Genomic DNA, 25207 nt, shown 5'->3' on the forward strand with positions numbered 1-25207 from the left:
GTCCGTGGCCAATCTAGACTCGGTTTTCTGCAAAAAAGCCCCGATCGCCATTTTCACGATCGGGGCTTTTTTGCGGAAAACAGTACTATGCTGTCTACACTGGCCCTTTTGCGCAAAAGTCTTTCGGAAAAAGACTTTTGCCCGAATGGGAGCAGCATAGTATTTCCGGAAAAGCACTGATGATTTTACATGAGATTGTCAGTGCTTTTCCGGAAATTCAAGCGGCCAGTGTAGACAGCTGGAAAGTTTTTCCGCAAAATCACTTGATTTTGCGGAAAAACTTGCCAGTCTAGACACAGCGTCCAGGTCTGTAAATCCTCAAGGGGTTTTGGGCTATGTTTACACATATGTGTATCAGCATCCCTCACATGGTTACAAAGAGTAGGAAGACACTAAGTCTCCGGAAGGTGGAGATGGACATCACTTCTCTGAAAAAGCCATTGTAACCACATCTCAAACCAGTAATTGCTTGCCTCACATTCCTTGTCACTGACAATCTCTTTCAGATTCAATTAGAAAAACAGGTATCAAATATTATGGGACAGGTTACCCCTGGGATAGTAACCATGGAACAATGGACATTTTAAAAGACAGCTTTTAAAACAGTGCTAGCACCACGAAAACCAGAGGGGTGTGGATAAGTTGTTACGTTTTGCACACTTATCTGATCGGGAACAGACGTCAGAAATGTTTGAAATGTGTCTGTCAATAGAGTCAACTGAACAGAGTCATAGAGGTTGACATAAATGGGTGCAAAATTTCTTCTCTCTGCACAATCTGGTCCAATGTGGACACAGACCAATTTCACCCACAGGATGGCAAGTGTTGCTGTTCAAGACAGCAGCTTTAATTTAAGCAAAACTCTACACAGAAGACCTGCTCATGGTTGATGTTGACGGTATGTGTGTTGCCATGACCACAATTACTCCGTAGTCAGTACAACCAAATCTTTGTAAGACAATCTGGACCTTGGACTCTTAAGGACTCATCTTCAGTGCCCTGGGAAGCAATTTATGATAGCACAAGATGTGTGATAAGTGGGAATAAAACTGTACATGGGAGAATTCTGACTGATTGTGTTTTAAACTCATTACACAAGTTGCAAGACAGTGGGAATCACATGTGAGCGTGTGAGTCTGTGTGTAGTTGCAGACATCAGATAATCATTTTAGGATATGTTATGACTGGCTTAGAAAAAAATGGGTTATTTTAAATGCTGCATTGAGGATAGAGGCTATACCTTAAAACTCACAACACTGTCGACCCACAAACCTTTTAGAGCAGCAGGAACCTAATCAAACAATTTTTTTTTTAAATATACAATACTTGAGAACCCTGTCTTGTACTTTCATAAACTCAATCATTAGAAATTAAAGATGAGCAAACTTAATACGTTATTTAGCTGACTCCTTGTCAATACCTGGTCATTCACATTTTATGTTTTAAGATAGGGTCAGTGTTTTCATAAACGCCTTTCTTGTTCCATCAATGTTGCAGCTGGAATATCGCACTGATGTACCATGTCTTGTTAGATTTCACCTACTAGATGACACTGCGTCATCAAAAAAGCCACCAAACACTCAGTGAGACAGGAGGAGTGGAGACATCTTGAGAGGCTGAGGGTATGTCTACACTACAGCGCTAATTCGAACTAACTTAGTTCAAATTAGTTAATTCGAACTAAGCTAATTCGAACTAACGCATCTAGAACTAAAAACTAGTTCGAATTAGCGTTTTGCTAATTCGAACTAGCACGTCCACATTAAGTGGACCCTGAAGCGGGGTTAAGAATGGCCGGAAGCAGTGCCGGCAGGGCATCAGAGGAGGACTTAGAGCGTGGAGATGCTGTCTCAGGCTAGCCGAGGGCTGTGCTTAAAAGGTCCCGACCCCCACCCCGGACAGACAGTTCTCGGGGTGCCCCGCTTGCAAAGCAGTCCTGGCTTGGAGTGCCCTGAGTGCCCACACTCGGAACATCACAGCACTCGGCTATCAGCCCGGCTGCACTTGCCACAGGCTGCCATCTGGGGAGAGGGGGCAATTGGGGGGCTGCAGGAGAGCTTCCACCCCCAGAAGCCCGCAGAGCCAGCCCAGTCCTCCCCATCGGGGGCTCGTGCCCCATTCCTCCCTCACCTCCTTCCACTTACCCTTCCCTAGTCCCTCTTCTTGATGTACAAAATAAAGATAACGTGTCTTCCAAAATGGAATCTGTCTTTATTGAACAAAACTGGGGGAGACTGGGAAAAGGAGGTGGGAGAGGGGAAGAGAGAGGCTGGGAGAGGGGAGGGCAACTAAAATGATCAGGGGTTGGGAACAGGTCCCATATGAAGAGAGGCTAAAGAGACTGGGACTTTTCAGCTTAGAAAAGAGGAGACGGAGGGGGGACAGGATAGAGGTCTCTAAAAGCAGGAGTTGGGTGGAGACGGTGCATACAGAAAAGTTCTTCATTAGTTCCCATAAAGAAGGACTAGAGGACACCAAAGGAAAGGAATGGGTAGCAGGCTTCAAACTAGTAACAGAAAGTTGTTCTTCACAAAGCAAAGAGTCAACCTGTGGAACTCCTTGCTGCAGGAGGCTGTGAAGGCTAGAACTGGAACAGAGTTTAAAGGGAAGTGAGATCAAGTCATGGAGGTTGGGTCCATGGAGTGGTATTAGCCAGGGGGTAGGAGTGGTGTCCCTGCCCAAGGTTTGTGGAAGGCTGGAGAAGGATGGCACGAGACAAATGGCTTGGTCACTGTCTTCGGTCCATCCCCTCCAGGGTCCCTAGGGTTGGCCGCTGTCGGCAGACAGGCTACTGGGCTAGATGGACCTTTGGTCTGACCCAGGACGGCCATTGTAAGCTCAGGGCTCAGGGTCGGGGGTCTCAGTGGACCCCCTTGATTCTCTTGCACACCTGCTCCTGGGTGGCCAGGCTGGCAGTTATCCTGCCCTAGCCGGCCACTTTCCTGTGCCTAGTGCGGAGGTCGTGGACAAGGTCCACGATGTCCGCACTAGCCCAGGTGGGTGCCCGCCTCTTGCGGTCCCGGGCAAGCTCCCGGGAGCCGCCAGCCTGGTCCCGGGAAGAGGGGGAGGGCTGGGGGGCATCTGGTGGGTGGCTCGATCCGTGCCAGGTGCAGGGTCTGCTGGCTGGGTGCTGGCAGGCTTGCACCTGGCACGGGCACCGTAGGCAGCCCGTGCTCCTTTAAGGGGTCCGGGGCCGGAAGGGGGGCAGTAGAGTTTCCCTTGTCTTGGCCATAGTGGCAACCAGGGAAACCTGGGGAGGGCTAGCCTCCCACTAGTTCGAATTAAGGGGCTACACACCCCTTAATTCAAACTAGCTAGTTCGAACTAGGCTTAATCCTCGTGGAATGAGGATTACCTAGTTCGAACTAAGCGCTCCACTAGTTTGAATTAAATTCGAACTAACGGAGCGCTAGTGTAGCGCCTATGAAAGTTAGTTCAAACTAACTTTGTAGTGTAGACTTTGTAGTGTAGGCCCCTGAGAGACAAAGGGCCAGAAGGTAGCTCTCTAATCCAGCTTTTCCTTCATCCAGGATAATATTAAAGGCAGAGGCTAGAGCATGCTGTCGATCCAGAATTTTAGGCACTTAGTTCACTTTATACATATTATGTCTGTTTTTCTACATATGAGACTTTTTAAGGACTATAAAAGGAAGCTATGCTCATTCACTTGCCAATTCTACTTGTTGCTGTCCACTCTGCTCTCAGCCTATGAAAGAAGGAGGCAGGGACCTACTGTCTGCACAAGATGCTCCTTTGGGAAGAAAGCAATCAGGGCAATAAGGTTCTCCCCATGACTACTGTTTGCCACCAATTCCTTCCGATTGTCTCTCCCACAGAACCAGAGAAAAGGAATATACAAGAGAAAATTACATATTAGCAATTCCATTTGTTGTCATTTCATGTTCTCTCATCATACAACTGAGGTAAATATGATGAAGTGTAATAAGGAAAATGCAAAGTTCTCCACGTAGGAACAATCCATTTCACACATACAGAATGGGAAGCAGCTGTCTAGGAAGGAGTACTACAGAAAAGGATCTAGGGGTTATAGTGGGCCACAAGCTAAATATGACTCAACAGTGTGACACTGTTGCAAAAAAAGGGGCCTTTATTTACCATTGTACACAAGGATCTATGTGGCTGCCGTCTTTCAAGGCTTGACCACTGCAGCTTTTTTTTTTTTTTTTTTTTTTTGCGCCTTGGTGTTACTAAACTTCCAGGAGAACTAATATTTAAGGCTTGACCTGGGTGTGTATTTTAGCAAGCACGCGTTCATTTTCCACACAGACACCTTGTTGCTTCTCTTTCTTGTCTTAATTAAGCAACAAAACTGAGAGCAGACAATGTCCTAACTTGGTGTGACGGGGTGCCGAGACCCCGCACCTGACACCCGGGACTCTGCGCCCTTGCAGAAGGGCAGCAGAGCGGATACCGGCGGTGCACCGGTTGTTCCCGCGCCGCGGCTCAGCTGGAGGAACGCCGTGGCGCAGCTGAGTCAGCCCTAGCCCCGCCAGTCAGACGAGGCACAATGACGTCAGGGGGGCGGGGCGCATAAACCCCTCCCAGGTCGGCGGGAACTTTAAAAGCCCGCCAGCCACCGGAGAAGGGGGTGGGGGACACAGAGAGGACCAGGGTTCCCCGAGGAGTGGAGAGACTTGGACGCACTTGGGACAATCTCCCGGGGGAGGGGAGCCGACCCCGTGAGTAAAAGGCATCCCGAAGACAAAGTGGGGGAGGAAGAAGCAGCCCAGGGCAGGGCGGTGAAGTAGCCTGTGGGCTGGTGCGTTTAGGGGCACGACCCCGCCAGCCGGACCGAGACTGGAGTGCAGTCTCTTTCCTTAGGGCCCTGGGCTGGGGCCCATGAGTGAGGGCGGGCCTGGGCCCCCCTTCCTTCCCCCAACCAAGGAAAAGGGAAACGTAGTCGGATTCGACACACAGAGATAAAATTAATTGGATTGGAGACGACTGACCGCACCCCGGATCAGACTGAGGGAGGGGGCACGGTCACACTTGGTTTCAGTCAGATCTCAGGGACCTTTTCCCAAGTTTTTTGATTTGATTAAATATTAGTTTTGCTAAACTGCAGTGGGGAATATGGGTTCATTGTGATTCCTGCTCCTTTATTGTGTTAACCAGAGATGATCAACAAGGTTTCCATTACAAGGCCATTTTTCACATGCATCTCCAAGTCAGAACTGTGAAATGTCTTTTGTCTCAAACTATTTATGGCTATTAACAGAATAGAAAAAAGTTTTTTTTTTTAAATCTACAGTCACTTTTTTAAATGGTTTAAATAGTGATATTTAAAATTAGTCTGTTATTTATTTGTTTGGTTTTTTAAAAATAATTCCTGCTTCTCTAACTTCAAATGTACAGGTTAATATATCACTAGCACTTTCTCTTTTTTGTTTTAAGTACACTGAGCTGTAAAGGGAAAAAATCCACATCGGGTAGCAATTTTTAATGTAATTTTTAAAACAACAAACCAAAATCTATTCCCTGTCATTAATGGACCAAATTCTCTGCTGATTTAAAGTAAATGGAGCAGTGCCAATGTACATCTGCAGAAAGCTTGGCCCTGTATGTCTATACATTAATTGCAGAGGCCAAAGTTGGACATTTTCATCAATTTCCTAATACTAGTATTGGCACTAAACATTTTCATTATCAGTAACTTAGAGCTAAAAATATCCACTGTAAAATTCTCCCATCTAAGCTGTTTCCTCTTTAATGCAGGGTTTACAAAAATGTCTCCACCAGCACACCGATAAAGAGAGCTACTTTCTATGAGAGTCAAGTCTTATTACTGAGGCAAAATGCATGAATTCAGTTCCCCTCTCCCCACAACGCACTCCTCTCTCCAGACAAAATCTAGGCTTCATTAGGCATTGTGCGTGCTTAACACCTCTGGAAACCAGGCCATTTTTAATAAAGTGACTGTGGTGCTGATCTAGTTCCAGTTGAAGCCAGTTCGGCCCAGTGGACACTACAGCGGAAGGTCAAATTAAGATATGCAACTCCAGCTATTTTAATTATGTAGCTGGAGTTGATGTATCTTTAATCGCATTTCCGTGCCATCCACACAGCAAATGCTCCCATCGGCTTCTTTACTCTTCATGAGGAATAGGAGTACTGGTATCAGTGGAGGCATCCTCTGAATTTTATTTAGCGAGTGTTCACTACACCTGCTAAATTGAACCCCAGAAGATCAAACGTGGCAGTGTCGATCTTCCACGTAATGAAGATGTGGCCTAAGAACCTTCTCATTGATTTCAATGGGAGCTAGACAAGGATGCATATACACAATTTACTCTCCCTTTCTCTGTATAAAACAATCGTAACATTTCGGATCTCTTTTCTAAAATTAAATCTTCTCTCTAGATGTAGAATGCATTGCTTAGGGTTTATTTTTGCAATTTTAAATCGTATAACACAATGTTTTGTATTAAATAATTTAAAGCTATAACGAACTATAGATGACTAAAGTAAAACCTACGCAGATATGGAGTTATTGCAGTGATGCTGTTTGCACAGATAGGAAATATGATTCGCAGACTGTAAAAATTCTCTCCAAGTTGATGACTGGCAAAGAAAATCTAACATGAAGACCAGAAGATTGGCTGGATCAAGGTCTGAAATGGGTTCTGGGATTATGGTGAATCTGCATTTGCTACTAACACCACATGACAAAGCATAACAGAGAAACCATGTACAGGAATATCAATATGGAAAGCCATCTTTCTTTACAAATGTCAATCAGACATTTAAAAATACCAACATGGTACTGAAGTATACATAATCTCAGGAAAATGAGTTTAAAGGACACATAACTAATCGAAAGGAATCATGACTTTCCAATGAATTTCTAGTGATTAAATTCTGAAATTGTTTCCTGTGTTGGATTTCCATTAAAGTCAATGGGAAATCTTCCTCTGACCCACTTGCAGGCATGGGGCACATATTTTTATCTGTCTCTGGAAAGTCATACAATGTTATGATCTCTTGATATATAGGAAAACTATTTTAGAGTTTTTGGACATTGAAAAATTAAGCTTCTAAGCCCATACAGACATGGTTATCTTTATGCAGGTGAATAGTTCTATTTATGTCATGTGACAGAAGCAGAAATCACTCAGACATAAAACCAAGCACATATGTACATGTTTGCAGAAACTTAATCTTATTTTAATATTTCAGCCTCTGTGAAATCTGTCCATGGTAACTAAAGTAATTTAATGCAGAGGCAGAGGGATTGAAAAAATGTTAACAACCAGGAAATATTGTAAAGCTTTAAATGACAATCCAATATATTTTTCTTTTTATTTAAAATGTGCATGTGGGGAAATGAACAATATTGTTTGGCATTACAATGGTTTTATTGGACAGGTTTGTGATGACCTAGAATAATTTACAGCTTCTGTCAGGATAAACAATATGTTCAATAACTGGTTACCTGATGAACAGCTAAATTATTTCAGTGGTCCCTGGATTTCATGTAATCCACTTAGTCTTAACTCCCCTTTCATAACCTCTGGAAATGATATGTTATATTCTTTTATGGCAATTTGCCTTATCTGCCCTTTCAGTACAATATAGGATAGTCAGTAGGTATTGCAAACTCATGTTAATAAAACCATTTACTACCACGCACCACCAATCCTCCAGTACAGTAAACATTCATTTTCTTCCCCTCCCCCTCCTCCTCTCCTTCCCCCCTCCCTACACACAGTTTTTTGTACCTTTGTATTTCAATATGCAGCATGTCATTACTTTTATAGATTATTCCTTTTACCTCACAACTGCATATATTTTCAGACTTAAGTGCCCCATTTTAGGCACCCAAATCCATATTTGGGGACATATAAAAGTGGCCTGATTTTCAGAGGGGCTGGGATTCAGTTCCTAATGGTAGTCATAGGGTTACATGGTATAGTATTTCTTTACAGAAGTCATAAGTGCGTGTGGAAGGAGATTTTCCTTTTGCACTTAGAATTTCTTGCTATCAGTGTAGAGTGAGCTTGTTTGTTAGTGGCTATTTATACATACATATTTATTTATTTAGATATGTGTACTTTGGACCCAGTTTGGGAAAGAACACCTATTCAGGACATCACAAGCATGGATTGAAATGCTGTTTAACACAGGGATGGATTTAAGCATTCAACTGCTTTCCTGAATCAGGGCCTATAACAAAAACACCCACCATCCATCTGCTCTAAGACCCTTTGAGATAACTTAAAATACAAATAAAAATGCACTCCACTATAACTACACTGCAGTATTTCCAGCCCCTATAACTGCTTCCAACTAGCAAACCAGGCAAATTAACAATTGATACCATCTTTCTTCTTCAACAGTAAATCTCCCTCACAAATCTCTTGACCCCATTACAAAGGTTCAGAGAAGAAAAAAAAAAAAAAGCTGAGCTTTGCAATATGTCTTAAAGGTCAATCCCGAAGCAAGCTGGAGAGTAAGTTCTAATGAAGAGGGGTCCTAATTCTATTGAATTCCAGCTTTACTGCTTGTGCTTATTTCAATTGCAGCTCTGTACAACTGTGAGACAGGGAATCTCTTACACAGATCCATTTAGTGTATGTCTACACAGCACACTAAGGGTACGTTCAAACTACCCTTTATTTTTGAAAGACAATATGCAAATTCTGCAGGAATTTGCATATCTTCTTCCGATCTCACTTTCGAAAGCGGGCCTTTCGAAAGTGAAAGTAGTCTGTCTGAATGCAGTTTTTTCGGACCCCCTCCCTTTTTCAAACCTAATTTCTCAAGGAAGATTTTTAAGGATTGCATATCCTCTTTCAAAAATAATGTGTAGTCTAGACATAGCCTAAGTTTCAGCTCAGACGCAGGTTTGAGTCCAAAAACAATCCCCCCCTTCTGCCCACATAGAAATTAGTCTGATGACACATTTAGTTCAATAAACTATATTTTAAACACTGGGTTATTCATGTGACGTATTTAAACCATGTTATTCTGCCAAGTGGATCACTCCAGGCTACATATATAATTAGCTAAATGGACGAGAATTGCAAGTTTCCACAGTTAAACAGCAGCTGAGGTGACTGCGCAGAAATAAGGGCAAACAGTACGGCTGGAAATAAAGCGTTAAAGAGTGGCTAAAACAAACAAGCTAAAATGTGTAATTTAATTACAAGTACTGTACATTTTGAATTCACAGCATTACTTAAATGGCTGCAATCTGTGGGATGGGAATGAGCGAGGTGCCTGACTCACTCCACACAAAATGATGACAGGAGGAGGACGAGGTGGCCTATTTAAGTATTTATTGACTGGGAAGCAGCCAGTGGACCAGAGAAAGAAGAGAATGATTCTGTAGTCTGGTGGTTAGGGCAGCCACCAGGAATGCTGGGGAGGCAGGGTCCAGTTCCTCCACTCAATTATTCTTTAGCCACAATGGAACAACTTCAACTGGAGAGATGGAGGGAGCCCCAGCAGGAGAATATCCCATAGCTCAGTTTTTAGACCACTTTCCCAATGGGTGGGAAGCCCTTGTTCAAAACTTCCCTCTCCATTTAGAAGAGGGGTAAATTGAACCTGGGCTTCCCAAAGCTCGGGTGAGTCTCCTAAACCACCGGCCTACAAGTTACAAGCTATGCAGCAGCAACTTCATCACCTCCTCCTTCTCTTGCCAGGGTTTGAAAGGCATCCTATCTGCTAGCTATGCTCAGAATCGTTCTTCCCAGATTAGGCCCCAGTCATGACTTATGGGGGTGAAGGCCTGTCTATCCTGGCTTGTGTGTTGCGGTGGGGCAGGTGAGAGAGGAGCATCTGCATGCCAAGAGTGAGGCACATCCAGGGGCCAAAACATAGGTACAGACAGAACTTTCACCCTGAAAAGTTGGGTTCTTTGTGTTTACTGGGTTTGGAAGGAGTTTTGTGAATCTCAGTGGAGCCAAAACTGGGACATGGGCTGTAGGATGTGAGTGGGTACCTAAGTCCGGGGCTTGGGCAGCTAAGTATCTTTGTGGATCTGGGTATAAGTGCTTGGCTGAATTATTGCCTTCATGCTCTTCATACAGGAAACAACAGAAACACTGAAGCAGAGGTTAGATGACTGACAAATACATAATAGGCAACATATATTTGTTGCTTTACTTAAATTGGAAGACATAAAACAAATGTAATTTCATTCCTGGGAGTGAATATTATTTTTCTTGTCACATTTGTGAAGTACCCAGGTCATAAGTATTATGGATTTTCAGATATGCCCTGGGGATCTGCAGCGCTCTGTGTTCTGAGTATTCAGAGCAATTTAAATTATTTCCTATTCCATGATACTTAATCCAGCAATAAATCAACCAGAATGTTGATATCAACAGCCAACGTGCTGCCTTCCATTCTTTTAAATTATGTCCCTGTTGTCATGATAAAAGTGATGGCCATCTCTCTCTCTCTCTCTTTTTATTTAAGAGGTGTCTATCTCTGAGTACAATGGTCCAAGAACTCCTCCTATATGGGAAGAGCAAGGGCCACAAAATGTGGCATGCAGCTTCCTCTTATTCTAATTTAAAAGCAAGCTCAGGATATGGTTGTGGCAGGAAAACAAGATGTGCCTAGAATTTGATTGTTTTCCATAACACAGAAAAAGAGAGGGTTGATCAGAGGGACACAATACTGCAGTCACCACTGGGGGCAGTGAGCATGCGGGACAGCTGTATTGCAAAATAACCACTGCGGGTAGCCTTACAAGGAGGGGAGTAGCCAGCTGAGGACAGGGCTTGCCCTCTTGCCAGCCACCTACCCAGGCAAGCGGCCTTGCAACCCAAACCTGTTCCCTTTGGCCCTTGCCCCACTGCTGTGCCCCTCCGCCCTGGAGCACTGCTGGGAAGTGCAGCTCCGGACCACCGTAGCACTGCCTGGCTGCCCAGCAGGCCTGCATGGCCTGTCCTCTATCCCCAGGAGGCCTCCACATTGTGCTCCTACCCAGGGGAGTGCTGCTGAGAGGCCTCCATGCTGTCCCCTCATCTACCCCTGGAGACTGCCAGTGGGAGTCCGCCACATCCCCTCCTCGGCCCTGGGCCATCCTCCCATCTTCAACTGCGGGCCAAGACTCCCCCTCCACGGTCCCTGGAAGCACTTGTGGGAGGCCTGTGTAGGTACCCCTGCCCCTGGATTGGACCTGGGCAATGCCGGGTAAGTCTTCTAGTACTGCTATAATTTATCCTTCAGCTATTTTATTTTTGTAGCTATTATTATTTTGACTCATTAGATGATTTTTAGAATTATTCAGACAAAGTGAAGTTTTAAGGCCTGATTTGGATATCGTTTGGTAATCCACAAGTTAATGCCATTTAAGTTATTGGTACTATAACATTGCAAGATCAGGCTATAAAACCTGTCCTTTTAAAGTATTTCTTACCTTTATCAAAGATTTCCTTCAAGACTCCTCGTTTTATAAGTTCCTCTCTGCTTTGCCTCATTGATATTTTTCTTTCCAGAGCTACAACAAAAGGACAAAGTATGCATAAATACAAAAATAAACATCAAGGCAATTTTGAAAGGCCACGTGTTTTATAGCATTTATTTATCCTCTCTGGGCTAAATCATTGAAGTCAATGGCAGAAATCCCATTCGTAGCTGAAAAAAAGAGACAGTCACAACTCCATAGACTTCTGCTTGTTATTGAAACATGACTGTTGATCCAAATGGGTAGAGACTGGTTTATTCAGGTGCACTTGTGTATTTTCATGGCTTCATCAAACACATGAGCTAACTGTCTGGGGAGAATGAGAAAAGAAGATGAGAATGGGGGCATGTCTAATCTACATCCCTCTTTCGAAAGAGGGATGTAAATTAGACAGATCAAAATTGCAAATGAAGCCAGGATTTGAATTTCCTGTGCTTCATTTGTATAATGGCGGCTGCGCGTTCTTTTGAAAATGGGGATTTCGAAAGTGAAACCACTAGTGAGTAGAGGAGTACAGGATCTTCCAAAAAAAGGGTTTTTCCCCCCAAAAGAACCATATCTAGACAGCGGTTTCACTTTCAAAATCCTTGTTTTCGAAAGAACGCGTGGCTGCCATTATGCAAATGAAGCACGGGAAATTCAAATCCTGGCTTCATTTTCAATTTTGATCTGTCTAATTTACATCCCTCTTTCGAAAGAGGGATATAGTTTAGACATAGCCTGGGACAGAATGGGAGGTGGAGAAAGGAGAAGGAGATTTGAAGAAACTCTGTCAGTGAATGGCACTTAGCTGTGGAACCTTCCCATAGCAGATCAGGATGAGCTCATGCCTTATCTCTTTTAAAGAGCATGAACCTGCACCTTTGAAGTCAAAGGGAATTTTGTCACTAACTTCTGCGGGAATAAATTCAGCCCTTAGGGAGCACTATGGGACACACCTACAGCAAGCGGCCTTTCCTCAAAAGAGGCAGTGACATTTATGCTGGCAAGTCCCTTTCCAACAATAGATTCTTCCCAAAGAAAAGAGCCATATGAAGTATACCCTTCATGAAGGGGGAGTGGAGAATCTGGTATGTTCATGACGACAAAGAGCTATGTCCTCATCTGGTATGAATCAGAGAAGTTTCATTAAAGTCAATGAAGCTCCCTTTATCTACACTAGCTAAGGACCTGGCCAAACACTTTATCTTACTTTGGTGCTTAGATACCATGATGATCAGAGCACGAGAAAGACAGAATTATACTGGTTGGTTAGCTCAACAGTAATTTTAAAGCAATGCCCAATTAACCAAAAGACCAAAAAATAATTGGCCTGATCTGTCCATCCAGGCATGTACCAGAAAGTGAGCAAAGAAGGGTGGAGCAGAAAATGATGTACAGATTTTGCTGAGATTGTGTGTGGTTGGTGAAAAATCAATGCATAGCTTGCCAAAAAACGAAGTATAGTCAAGGGCAAATTCCTAGTGCCATATGCTCGCTTGTCAGATGCAGCACATAAAAAAAATCCAGGAGGAAGTATCTTCAAGCTGCCCAAGACAGATTTAAAGCAAAAGAGGCCTTGATATAACTTTTTCCTCCTCTCCAAACATAATAACATAACCATTGTTGGTGCTACTACGAGTTCTCTGTGCCCCAAATCAGGAGGCGCTGCATAACTGGAGGATGAGGGAAGGTTATACTGACCATCATGCAACTTTTTGAACTTGTTTGCTATTAGACATATGCTGTGTGATGATCACTATTAAGATAGCAAGTGCTGGGTCTTGGTGTCTATTATAATTCTGCTTAAAAAATTCCACTGGTTCTGATGGAAGTAATTTCTGTCTCTCCTTTTTAATCTAATTCTTAGATTTGATTATATAACCAGTCATCAACATTTAATAGCTCACAAAAATCAAGATACGAACAGTTGTATTTATATACAGGCAGTCCCCGGGTTACATGGATCCGACTGACATCGGATCCCTACTTACAAACGGGGTGAGGCAACCCCGCACTAGCTGCTTCCCCCCAGCAGACCAGGGAGATGCGAAGCTAGCGCCGCCCCCAGCAGACCAGGGAGACGCGGAGCGGCTTTTCTCAGCAGACACCTCAGCTTGAGAATAAAGGACTGAGGGAAGTGAGGTGTGGGAGAATAAAACTGAGCTCTGGAGAAATGTTTGGCTAGAGTTTCCCCTACAATATGTACCAGTTCCGACTTACATACAAATTCAACTTAAGAACAAACCTACAGTCCCTATCTTGTATGTAACCTGGAGACTGCCTGTATTAAATATACTGTTTCCTTACACACTGACATCCCAGAATGATTACATCATCTTGAAAATGTCCAACTAACCTCTAATATCAGTTAGTCCTGAAGGGCTGCTCTCAACAGTGGAATAGAAGGTTTCAGTCCCAATACCCTGTAAGTATTTCAGCCCAATTATTTTCTACAGGTTTATGTATGTCCCAGATGAGATTATCTGCTGGTTTTATCACCTTTTACACCTTCACACAACACATCTCTTATAAGAGACCTAATCGCTATATAATAGGGATAACATTTTCAAAAGTAACTTCAATATTTAGGAACCAACGTTCCACTGATTTTCAATGAAATGTAGACACCAATATCTAAGACACTTGGAAATGAGCGTTAGGGTAAATCATACTTCAAGCTGTAGGAATAAATTCCAGATCAAGGAGACATGCTTGTGCTAGCTCTGATCAAGCTAGCATATTAAAAATAAAGTATAGCCCCTCTTGCCCTGGCTAACTACCCTGTGAATAACATCTTTGACTGGCATGTTCACAGGACAGCTAAATTATGGCTACCCTCTATATTTGATGCACTAACTTGATCAGAGCTAGTGAGGGCATATGTCCACAAGCTGGAATTGACACTTGCAGCTCAAAGTGTACACATACTTACCCATAGTACTTTGGCCCTTTTGAAAATTTAACCGTTTGAACACTTTGCTGAAGGTAGGGTCTAAAGAAGCTGCAGCACACAGCTTGCTACCAATGGCTTTGCATTTTTGAAAGCCTGGCTACTTGTCTTGATTATCTGATAGGATAGTAAACAATAAACGAAGCCCAACAAGCACCAGAAACACAGGCTAAAAAAGTAATCCAATAGGGACCATAAGAGGCATCAAGAAGCCAAATGAACTGTTCAACAGGTTCTCTAATGGCGATCTCAGATTAATTATCAGAATAAACAATAACAATAGCAAAACGGAACATTGCAAGATACATGAAGCATGGAGAGGTTTCCCAGCTACTAGAAGAGAGGAACTGAGGGATAGTTGGTTTTTTCCCATGGGATGATAGGAGGTGTGTCCAGGAGTTCAGCCTTAGGCTCTACACTGTATTCAAAGAATGAGTAGGGTTGCTAGGTGTTCGGTTTTCACCCAGACAGTTCGGTATTTGCGGGCTCCATCTGGTAAAAAAAATACAAGAAATATCGGACATGTGCAATGTCTGGTATTTCCTGGTTCCCTGGGATGGAAGCCTGGCGGGGACAATTTTCCCCTGCAGCATCTGGTGGGGGCAGGGAGTGAAAAGCACGGCAGAGTCTAGCGAAGGGGGGACAAGTGGGGGTAGTTGCCAGGCGCCATGCTAGGGGGATGACGGGCTGGGGTGGGAGCGGAGCAGAGCACGCACTACTCTGGCCCATGTGACCAGCACAGACCGGGAGCTGGCCATGATGCCTCCCTTGCTCTCCAATGTGAGCTGAGGCAGCCGGGCCAGGAGGCAGGAGCAGCCACTTTAAAAGTCAGATTTTTCCTCCGTGCCTGGCTCTGCGGGAGGGGAGGGGGGAGATTTGATTGGAACAGGGGCTCCCAATGCTGGGGATGCCTGCTTTGGGGGAGGGGTGAGAGCATTGGGATGGGAGGATGCGAGAGGGGCCTGGGTCTGAGGCAGGGGTGAGTGCAGTGGGATGGGGAGACGGGGGGGCCTGGCTGAGGGGGAGGGTGGGTGCATTGGTAGTTAGTGTGTGGTCCTAAACTAGAGGAAGTGGTGCAACTTTTGCTTAACAACTTTGGCTCCCCCCCCCCCTTTTTTTTTGGTTTAATAACTTTGGTCTCCCCCTCCCTTTTTTTCCCTTGACAGAATTTTTTCCCAGTGCTTTTTTTTTTTTGGCAGGGGTGGGATGTTCGGTATTTTTTGTTAAACCATCTGGCAACCCTTGTAATGAGCACAACTCCTACAGGTTTTCATCCCAGAAGTTGCTGCTGAAACTAAACCAAATTTTGCAGTGCTCTAGGGTAATTCCCAGTGGCTTTAGCAAGAGTCTGAGTAAATACGTCATAATTTGGCCATTTTGTATTCCTTGGTTTGGATTTTTTATTGTGCCTTGTTTTGACGTAGCTTTTAAAACTTTGGGTTTTTTTTAAGCAGTAAGCAAAGTAAGTTCTGAGCTTGTCATTCATTGAACTAAGTGATAAAACTCTGACTGACTTCAGTGGTGCAGGATCTGGCCTTAAGTAAATAGGAATAACTTGAACCAATTGGAACTATTTCAACAACTCTGAGAAAAATCTCTCATTTCCCATTCATTTAATGGGAACCTATGGCCTGGGGGCTGAATCCAGCCTCCATCTTGCTAGATCAGGCTCCTGAGGCTCCAGGGTCCTCCCTCACATTGGGCAGCAGGCATTGGCACACACACTGAAGCCCTCAGTTTTGTCCCACCCAGGGCCTAGGGGCCCCCAAAATCTACCAGCTCAGGCCCCACTCGGCTCTGGTGTGCAAGGGGAATGCAGGGAGTGTCTTTCTGCTTCTCAGCCGGGACTCCCACTCCAAAAGAGGTTCCTCATCCAACAGTGAAGTGCCTTCACTCTACCTAACTGTACTTTTCTGCAGGAAACCAAGAAGTTGGAAGAAATATCACCAAAATAACACCCCCTGCTTACAGACAGCAGCACTTGTTAACTCAAGGAGATATTGAGAATATATTTTGAAAATTACTATACTAGCCTGTACCTTAGGCAGCTAGATAACCAATGCATATTTTATTTATCCATCTCTCTATCTATACCTATATCTTCACACACAGGAATATGTGTGTTTGCATGCATAGTTCGTACTTGTGCATATGATACAAATTATATCCTCTCTCTCTCCCCCCACCCCCCCACTCTGCAGAATCAGAACCAGCAATAAGGAATAAACTAATTTCATGGACAGAACATTTCAGAGAGGCAGGCATTAGGTTTTAGTCAGACAGTCCTAATTGGAAAGACAAGTAGTGAAAAAAAACATCAGAGCAGACAGTCCCCCATCTTCAAATTAATTGGACAGCCAGACGGTTAAGTGGAGAGAAATACTTTCCAGACACACACTATTTTTAGGCTAAACTATGTAGAATTCTAAACACAGATTGTTTAGGACGATTGTCTGCACACCAGTTTCTTCATAGTCCCTGTAACAGAGCTGTGCTTGTCACAGTCATCGCATCAAAGGACTTAAGTGTCCTCCATCCACTTTGAAAAGGATTGGCGGCTACATTCAAAAAATTCGTCACCTGCCCTACTGAACCAGAGTTTAGTTATTAAAATATCTGCGGGAAGGGCCTATCAGGCTGTTCATCTAAGGACAGCACTGAGTGAAAGCAGGAGCTGATGCTATTAAAACGCAAGAACAAATCATTTTTCTTTATTAGGACTCTTTTCCCCACCAAACAAGTCCTGTGTAATTACGTGTGTGTTCTATGAAATATGGGTAAGTTATTGTGTAAAATAACTTCCAGTGAGCTTACACAGTGGAATAACAACTTGAGCAATGTGAACTGCCTGCAGAGCCCAGAATCACTCTGACAAAGGCCGAAAGCTCTTTTGCCAAGGATTTTCCTTCTAAGGAGGAAGCTGGTTCAGCAAAAATTTATTCACTATGTACTTAACCGGGATTTATTTATAAGAGGAGAAAAATAAAGACCTTTATGAATTATCCTTTGATTGTTAAGAACCCTGTAATTTCAGGGATGGGAAAATTAAGTATAATTAATATTTAACAAAAATGTATTCCTTCCATTAGGATTTTTACTAGTGACACATCAATAAATCTCGTTTCGTCCATTCATACAGTATGATTCCTTTTCTAGGAGGATAGAAGTCATTTGCAAGCTCTTGCTATAGGCATTAAGTTTTAAGATGGCATTGTGCTATCAAAGTAAATTAACTAGTTTTTAGATAAACCAATTTCCAGTTGCTGTTTTTTAGACAAAGAGGACACATACATGGACACACAGAGAAAAAACATATTTTGCTATTCTGATCTTCAGTATACAGTTTCCTATGTGGTTGAATACAATCAAAGATAAATATTTTCATTTACATTTCTGAGCTTGTATTTTTAGCCTTCTTTAAACAAGGGCACATCTCAGTTATACAAGTAGTGTTTTTCTCTGTATCTGGTCCACGAAAATCATAACAGTCTAGACAAGGTCATATGGATTTCCTGCACCTTCATTCTGGAACATACCACTATTTTGTCTTTATTCCTTTAATAAACCCTTATTGCTCCATGACAACAGTGATCATGGACTGTTCCAGATGAGAAGGTGAGGTATACTGCTGCCCATGTGCCCAGAGCTTAAGCTGCTCCATACAACTGTCACAGGGGCATTTGTGTACCAAGGAAACATCAGCCTATCCTCCGTTTCCTATCCACCTCTCACAGATCAAGTTTGTCACCTTTGCAGCACATCAGTGCCACCCTTTGCACAACATGCCATGCTACCGATTAAACTATTGGAATAACAATCCACATTCAGAATGATCGGGTCTAGTCAGATGGATCTTAATCTTGCTCTTGTGCGAGACTGCCCTTTGGCTTTAGGGGAACACTGTGGCCTGCTTAGTCTGAATTCTTCCTTTTAAAGATGACTGTATTTTTTCATTGATCATGCAGTCGTCAGAGGTCATTGCAACATGGCATGGGCTTTTTGTTTTGTAAACTATATCTGGAATCCAAAATTTGCTTTTCTAATATTCAAAATATGGAGAATTAGGAAATCAGTGTAAGTAACCGGCTCCATGGTACGAAGATATGCGCACATGCACCATTCCCTTTCGAATGATGGAGGAGGAGCGAGTTGTATTTTCATGAGCTACTCACATGAGAGGCACCAGTAAACTGTGTATTAAGACATCCTGAAACTTGTTTTTCAACCATGTGGACTAGTCAACCGGTACCCTACTGATTTAAATGAGTAGTTTTCAGAAAGAGAAATAACATGGTTGAAAGTCTCAGAGCAGGGCAGGACTTACAGAGTCCAAGCCACAGGAGGCTCAATTCATTTTTTGGTTTGTTTCATTTAGGGTGACAAGGGGGCAAGTGCAAATAACTGGGATGGAGGAATGGTGGTGAGGTAATAAATGGTTGCCTGTATAAAACAAAGTCCTGACAGCGTGGATGTCTGATCACCCTAGTTTCAATTCACATGAGTTGACATCCCTGATTTGCTTTGAGTCTCGGGTTTGAATGAATTTGCAAGCTTGCAAATAAAGCCAATACAGGACTTTTTTTCTGGTTTAGAACTGAAAATGAGCAAACCCACTCAGTTTTTCATGGTTTTAAATCCAACACATAAGTCACTCCCCAAAGTCAGTAAGAAAAGCAGAGTGTTCACAAGATGTGCAAACATACAGAAGCTTTTGGCAAACCTGGACCACATTTACACTTACATATAAAAGTTTTGCATCTCTGCTTTGCACGGATCCACTCTGACAAAGCTACTAACTGGCCAGTCCAATTTGTTTATTTTCTGGCATGGACCCTTGCAGCTCCCATTGGCTGCAGTTCGCTGTTTGCAGAAGCATCCTGCAACTACCCTTGCCTGCAAATGGTGAACCACAGCCAATGGGAGCCGTGAGACACTGTGGCTGCAGAACCAGTAAATAAACAAACCGGAGCAGCCAGCTAGCAAAGTTTCTCAGAGTGGATCCATGGACCACTGCTTAAGTCTTGGGGAAGAGCCTAGCAAGTGCTTCTGGTTTTCATAGATATCGGGATCAAGCAAAGCATCCAGTTTGTCTCTCTCTTCATCCCATATGATATTCCAACTATTGAACACTCTGAAGTGGCCTGGAAACTCTGATCAGTCAGAGCCAGCTCAGCATTATCAGTAAGTGCCTTCTCATCTAGAGGTGGTAAAAAAATACCAGCCACAAGTTTTTATTGAAAAAAAAAAACCCTTAAAAATAAAGAAATGTCAAAGTTGGAAAAGGTACAGGCACCTCTGTTCTCCTTCTCTACAAATGGGCATTCCATATTGCTAGGCACACTCATGGAGTGCTTCTTATGGGTTAGCTGTGCACAAAATAAAGATGCTTCAGAAAGGAGAGTCCTCTATGCTCAGTGGTCCACTTATTCCTACATAAAGCCAGACAGATATCCAATAAAAGGCACTTAACCAGCAGATCAGGAATAGTGTAGCAGATGAATCTACATTGTTAGATAAAGTCTTATGAAATTACACCATCTCACAGCCCATATTTATTTGGAGAAAAGTAGATCCAATGATATGGCAACTAACTACAGGGTCAAATATCAATTACCCCAGTCAGTAATCACAGGAAAGGATAGTAATCATTTCTACTTCTCATTTGGATTTTGGGGGGAAAAAAGTAACACTGAATGTTTTAATTAATGTCAGACTTAAATAAAATTTGCAGATCTACACAGCTCATTAGCAAACAAAGTAAACTGCCAGAAGAAAGGACTACAAAAATCAAACCTCTAAACAGAATTACAGGAGCTAATCAAAACACTATAGGCCACATTAAACAGAAAAAAACATGAAAAAATAATAAAATAATTCAGAAATTAGGCTTACAATCAAGATATCAGCAAACATAAGCAAATCCAGATAAGTAAAATTTTAACAGCTCTATGAAAAATAAGTAACAGAAGGAACTGAACTGGAGAAAACAGAAATCCAATCCCAAACCAGACAGACTGCAAATCCTATAGCAGGATTGAAAAGCAATCAGAGAAGAAGCCATTCTAGGGAAAGAGCTAAATTTCCAGTGAGAGGCAAAGTAACTCAACATAATGGATTTCACAGACCAAACAGAGGAAGTCTGATGGAAGGTGAATAAATGAACAGACAAGAAATAAAACAGGACATCTCAAGCAAAACAAGGGAAGGAACTGTCAGGAAGAAAACCAGGGAGAACAGAACTCTGCCATGCATATTTGAAGAACGAGGTCAGCATCCTCATTTCACCAGCTGATAAACAGAGACCCATAATCTTAATTACTGGATGCCATGCAACAATCAAATAGGCACAGCAGCTCAAGAAAACTACATGCAGACTGGTGAAGAAACAGAATAAACAGGGTTTTCCTGAAAATACATGGATGTGTCTCTATTAACCCTAGGTCTGCCCTGCCTTTCATAGGTTCAGTCTATAGTATAGGACCCTTGTGGCAATATCAAGTCCACTTGAAGAGATGTTGGCTTCAGTGAAAGGTGACTCAGATTTCAAGGGGAGAAGGGACTGTTTGACTTGCACATGGCAGGCCACAGAATCTGATCCTCTCTGGCTATGTCTACACTACAGAGTTTTTCTGGGATACCCGGAAAAACTCTGCCGCATCCAGGGAACGCATCTGCTCTTCCAAAAAAATTTTTGGAAGAGCAGAAATGCTTTTTCAGCATCCCGGCAAACCTCATTTTACGAGGAAGAAGGGATGTTCCAAAAAAGGATTTTTTTTCTGATATTTGTCCCGGTGTACATGGGCCAAATGTCACAAAAGCCTCTTCCGAAAAAAGAAGCGGAAAAAGCTGCGCAAATTGCAGTTTGCAATTTGCGTAGCTTTTTCCGGAAAAACAGTGTAGTGTAGACATAGCCTCAGTCCTATATTAGACCCCTAACATCTGGCTCAGTTGCTAAAGTCTTCAAATTGTGATTTAAAGAGTTCTAGTTACAGAGAATCCACCATTTACTCTAGCTCAGTCTCCTTTCTTTTATAAGGTAGGTTTTCCATTTGTCCTCATCATTCTAGTTGCCCTTCTCTGCACCTGTTCCAGTTTGAATTCATCTTTCTTAAATCTGGGAGACCAGAATTGCACACAATAGTCTGACCAGTGCCCACATAATGGTAATAATATTTCCCTTTCTCTACCAGTAATACCTTGCCTGATGCATTCTAAGATTGCATTAGCCTTTTACATGGTTACATCACATTGGTGGCTAATAGCCATCATGTGATCGACCAATACACCCAAGTCTTTTTCCCCCTCTGTTGTTTTCAACTGATATATCCCCAGTTTATAGCAAAAATTCTTACTGTTAGCTTCTAAGTGCATGACCCTGGACTTTGCACCATTACATTTCATCCCTTTTCCAATATTCCAGTTTTCAAAGTCATCCAAATTTTCTTGTATGATATTCTGGTCCTCCATATTGGCAATACATCCCAACTTTTGTCACCTGCAAATTTTATTAGCACACTCCCGCTTTTTGTGACAAGGTCCTCAATAAAAACATTAAAAAGTTCAGTCCCAAGACCAATCCCTGATCATCTTTACTACAAGTTGCAATACTCTAGTCCAACACCCTTGGGAACTGACCACTGCCGAACCAGATGCGCTGAACCATGGGAGGTCAGTATTGTCTAGTGGCATTACCAACACTTCCACTGCTTACTGGGCTGTTACGGTATGTCTACACAGCAGTGTTATTTTGGAATAACTGACGTTAACTGAAATAACATAGTCTGCGTCTATACTATGAGCAGTTATTCCAACATAATGTCAAAATAATGTTGAGTTGGAGAACTTCTTACTCTGATGACTGTAAACCTCAATTTATGAGGAGTAAGGGAAGTTGGAGGAAGAGTGCTCTTTAATGGACTTCCTGCAGTGTAGACAGCGCCAGAAGCCGAAATAAGCTATTTCAACTTAAGCTACACAATTGACATAGCTTAAACTGTGTAGCTTATTTCCGTTTCAGCCTTGCTGTGTAGATGTGCCTTTAGAAAATGTTTAGGGGTAAATTAGAGCTAAATAATAGCACAGAACACTGAGAGCCAGGACTGGTGGTTGTAAACACAGGAAACACTACAGGAAACTATCCAGTTCCTTACTCATTTTTCAACTCTCATATTAATCGCTACCTTCGCTTTAACTAGTAATTTCCATGTGGGACTGTGTCAAATGCTTTGCTGAAATCCCAGGTAGATTATTCCATTAGCTAGAAAGTTAGTTATTCTTCCCTAAGAAACTATATGGTTTGTGTGGTATGATCTACCTTTTGTAACGCCATATTGCATTTTATCCAGTTAGGGTACGTCTACACTACATGGCTCCGTCGACGGAGCCATGTAGATTTGTTTATTGGGCAAAGGGAAATGAAGCGACGATTTAAATAATCGCCACTTCATTTAAATTTACATGGCTGCCGCGCTGAGCTGACAAACAGCTAATTAGCTGTTTGTTGGTTCAGCGTGCTAGTCTGGACACTCCCCTGCCGACATCAAAGCCCTTTGTCGGCAGCCCCGTTATTCCTCGTGGGATGAGGTTTAACGGGGCTGCCGACAAAGGGCTTTGATGTCGGCAGGGGGGCGTCCAGACTAGCGCGCTGAGCCGACAAACAGCTGATCAGCTGTTTGTCGGCTCAGCGCGGCAGCCATGTAAATTTAAATGAAGTGGTGATTATTTAAATTGCCGCTTCGTTTCCCTTTGCCTACAACTCTCATCTACATGGCTCCGTCGACGGAGCCATGTAGTCTAGACACAGCCTTACTGATTACCTCTATGTCCTACATTATTTTTTTTTCCAAAACTTGTTTTAAGTGTTTGCATATAATTGAGGTCTAATTAACAGGCCTATATTTTCACAGGTCACTCCCCTCTCCCTTCTTAAAAGTAGGCTCTGAATGAGCAATTCTCCAGCAAATAGGGTAGGACCCCAGAGTTTAGAGAGTCAATAAAAATCTTTTCTATTGTGCTTGCAACTTCATGTGTCAGTTATTATGTCGCGACTGCTATTCCACCATCTTTCTGTTATGCCTGTAATATCTGGTTTCATTTCTATCAGCTCTAGTCTTTTGATGGCCTGGTACCAAGTAAAAGAACCTCAAATGCGGATGGTGCTGCCAAGGGGCAAGGTTAGGACCAGCGCTGCTGGAGGATATTCTGACCCAGCAAATTCCCTGGACAATCTTGACTCCTGTGGCTGCTCTGGACCCCTGGGTGCAACTTAATGCTACTGAGCCAGAAAGGGCATAGTATAAATATTGTTGGTCTTTCCTCAGGGATACATACTCTATGGAATCCAGCTGCCCCGTGGGTACCGGGACACAGTTTGCATCCTCCTGTATTAGCAGCAGTAACTCAGATCCATCAAGTCCATCATGTCAATGAAATCTGATGTCCTGTCAAAAGTGTGTAAAATAGATCAATATATATTCTCTCACACATACCTCTCCCAAACTATTTTCCTGTCATGTTGAGGAGTAACATAAAATGTCCTAGGAAGAAGGTCAGAAACTTGATCAGGACTTTGGAAGAACTGAAGAGACGCTATCATCTGCAGAAGAATCCATCCCAGGATTTACACTGGACCTAGAGCAGTCACCAACCAGTAGATCGGGATCTACTGATAGATCTTGGAGCCTCTGATAGGTGATCCTCACTAGTTTGGCCAAGGGGCTATCAAGTGCCAGCATTTCTGCTGCCCTTCCCCCCACTGCTGCTCATCTCCGTCCCTTTGACTTGGAGCTTTTCTCCCCCCACCCCCGGAGAGTATACTGCTTTCTGTGCAGGACAGGGGAGGGAGAAAAGGGGGTGGTGATGTCAAGGTTCCCCTCCCACTCTATATCCTATCTCCACAGAACAGATAAGGGGCACAACAGGACTTGAGATAGAGGGAGTTTGCTGGCTGCTTTTGGGAGTGTTGCAGGGCCAGGACAGGGGGGAGCCTGCCTTAGCCCCACTGCACCACCAACCAGGAGTCACCAGCAGTGCCCAGCTGGAGCCCACATCCCTAACTCCTCCCCCAGTCATGAACCCCCTCCTGCACCCCAAACACTTGTCTTAGCCCCGAGCACACCAGCATCCAAACACCATCCCAGAACCTGCACCTAGAACCCCCTCGGCACCCCAAAGGTCTGTCCCAAGAGCAGCTCAGAGCCCCTCTCACACTCCAGATCCCTTAATCCAAGACCAGAACCTGCACCCCAACCCTCTGCCCATGCCTGGTGACAGTGAGTAAGGATGAGGGATGGAGGGAGGATGAAGTGAGCAGGGGCAGGGCCCTTGGGGGAAGGGTATTTATATTTGAGGTTGATCTTGGATTGCACTTAAATTCAAAAGGTGATCTCATGCTCAAAAAGGTTGGAGACCACTGACCTAGAGCATGCTTGGTCAGGAATTTAAGGGTTTATTTAGAAGTATGCTGGGATACTCAGGCAGGTAGATATGTTCAATAAAGTTGACAGCTACTTAATAAAGATGGTTGTGGTTTAGTTAAAAAGAGTAGCAGATCTGTGAGAATTTACATAATGTACATAGTGAAAGATTCAAAAGAGTTTTCAGACTGTAAATAAAACATAACTATAGATAAATCTCAACTACCCACCCAGAGAAACAAAAAAGCAAATTGAAAGAGCCAGACGAATACCTAGAAACCATCTACTTCAAGACAGACCCAAGAAAACCAACAATAGAACACCACTTGTCATCACCTACAACCCCCAACTTAAACCTGTCCAACACATTATCAATAAACTACAGCCTATATTGGAACAGGATACCATACTCAAAGA

General features: G+C 43.2%; 1 protein-coding gene across 16 annotated transcripts in view; it reads right to left on the reverse strand.

Annotated features, from left to right (window-relative positions):
* The window catches only part of PHACTR1 (phosphatase and actin regulator 1), a 458960-nt gene that overhangs the window by 118198 nt on the left and 315555 nt on the right, over positions 1 to 25207 (reverse strand). For all 16 annotated transcript variants that reach the window (XR_012901644.1, XM_014581425.3, XM_006138762.4 and 13 more), the window contains one exon: positions 11396 to 11476. Coding sequence is in view for 15 of the 16 variants with exons in the window: in XM_014581425.3 (XP_014436911.1) it covers positions 11396 to 11476 (81 nt within the window). In the remaining variant the exon portion in view is untranslated. The remainder of the gene's footprint in view (positions 1 to 11395; positions 11477 to 25207) is intronic.

This window comes from Pelodiscus sinensis, chromosome 2 (genome assembly GCF_049634645.1).
Source record: "Pelodiscus sinensis isolate JC-2024 chromosome 2, ASM4963464v1, whole genome shotgun sequence".
NCBI classification, from domain to species: domain Eukaryota; kingdom Metazoa; phylum Chordata; order Testudines; family Trionychidae; genus Pelodiscus; species Pelodiscus sinensis.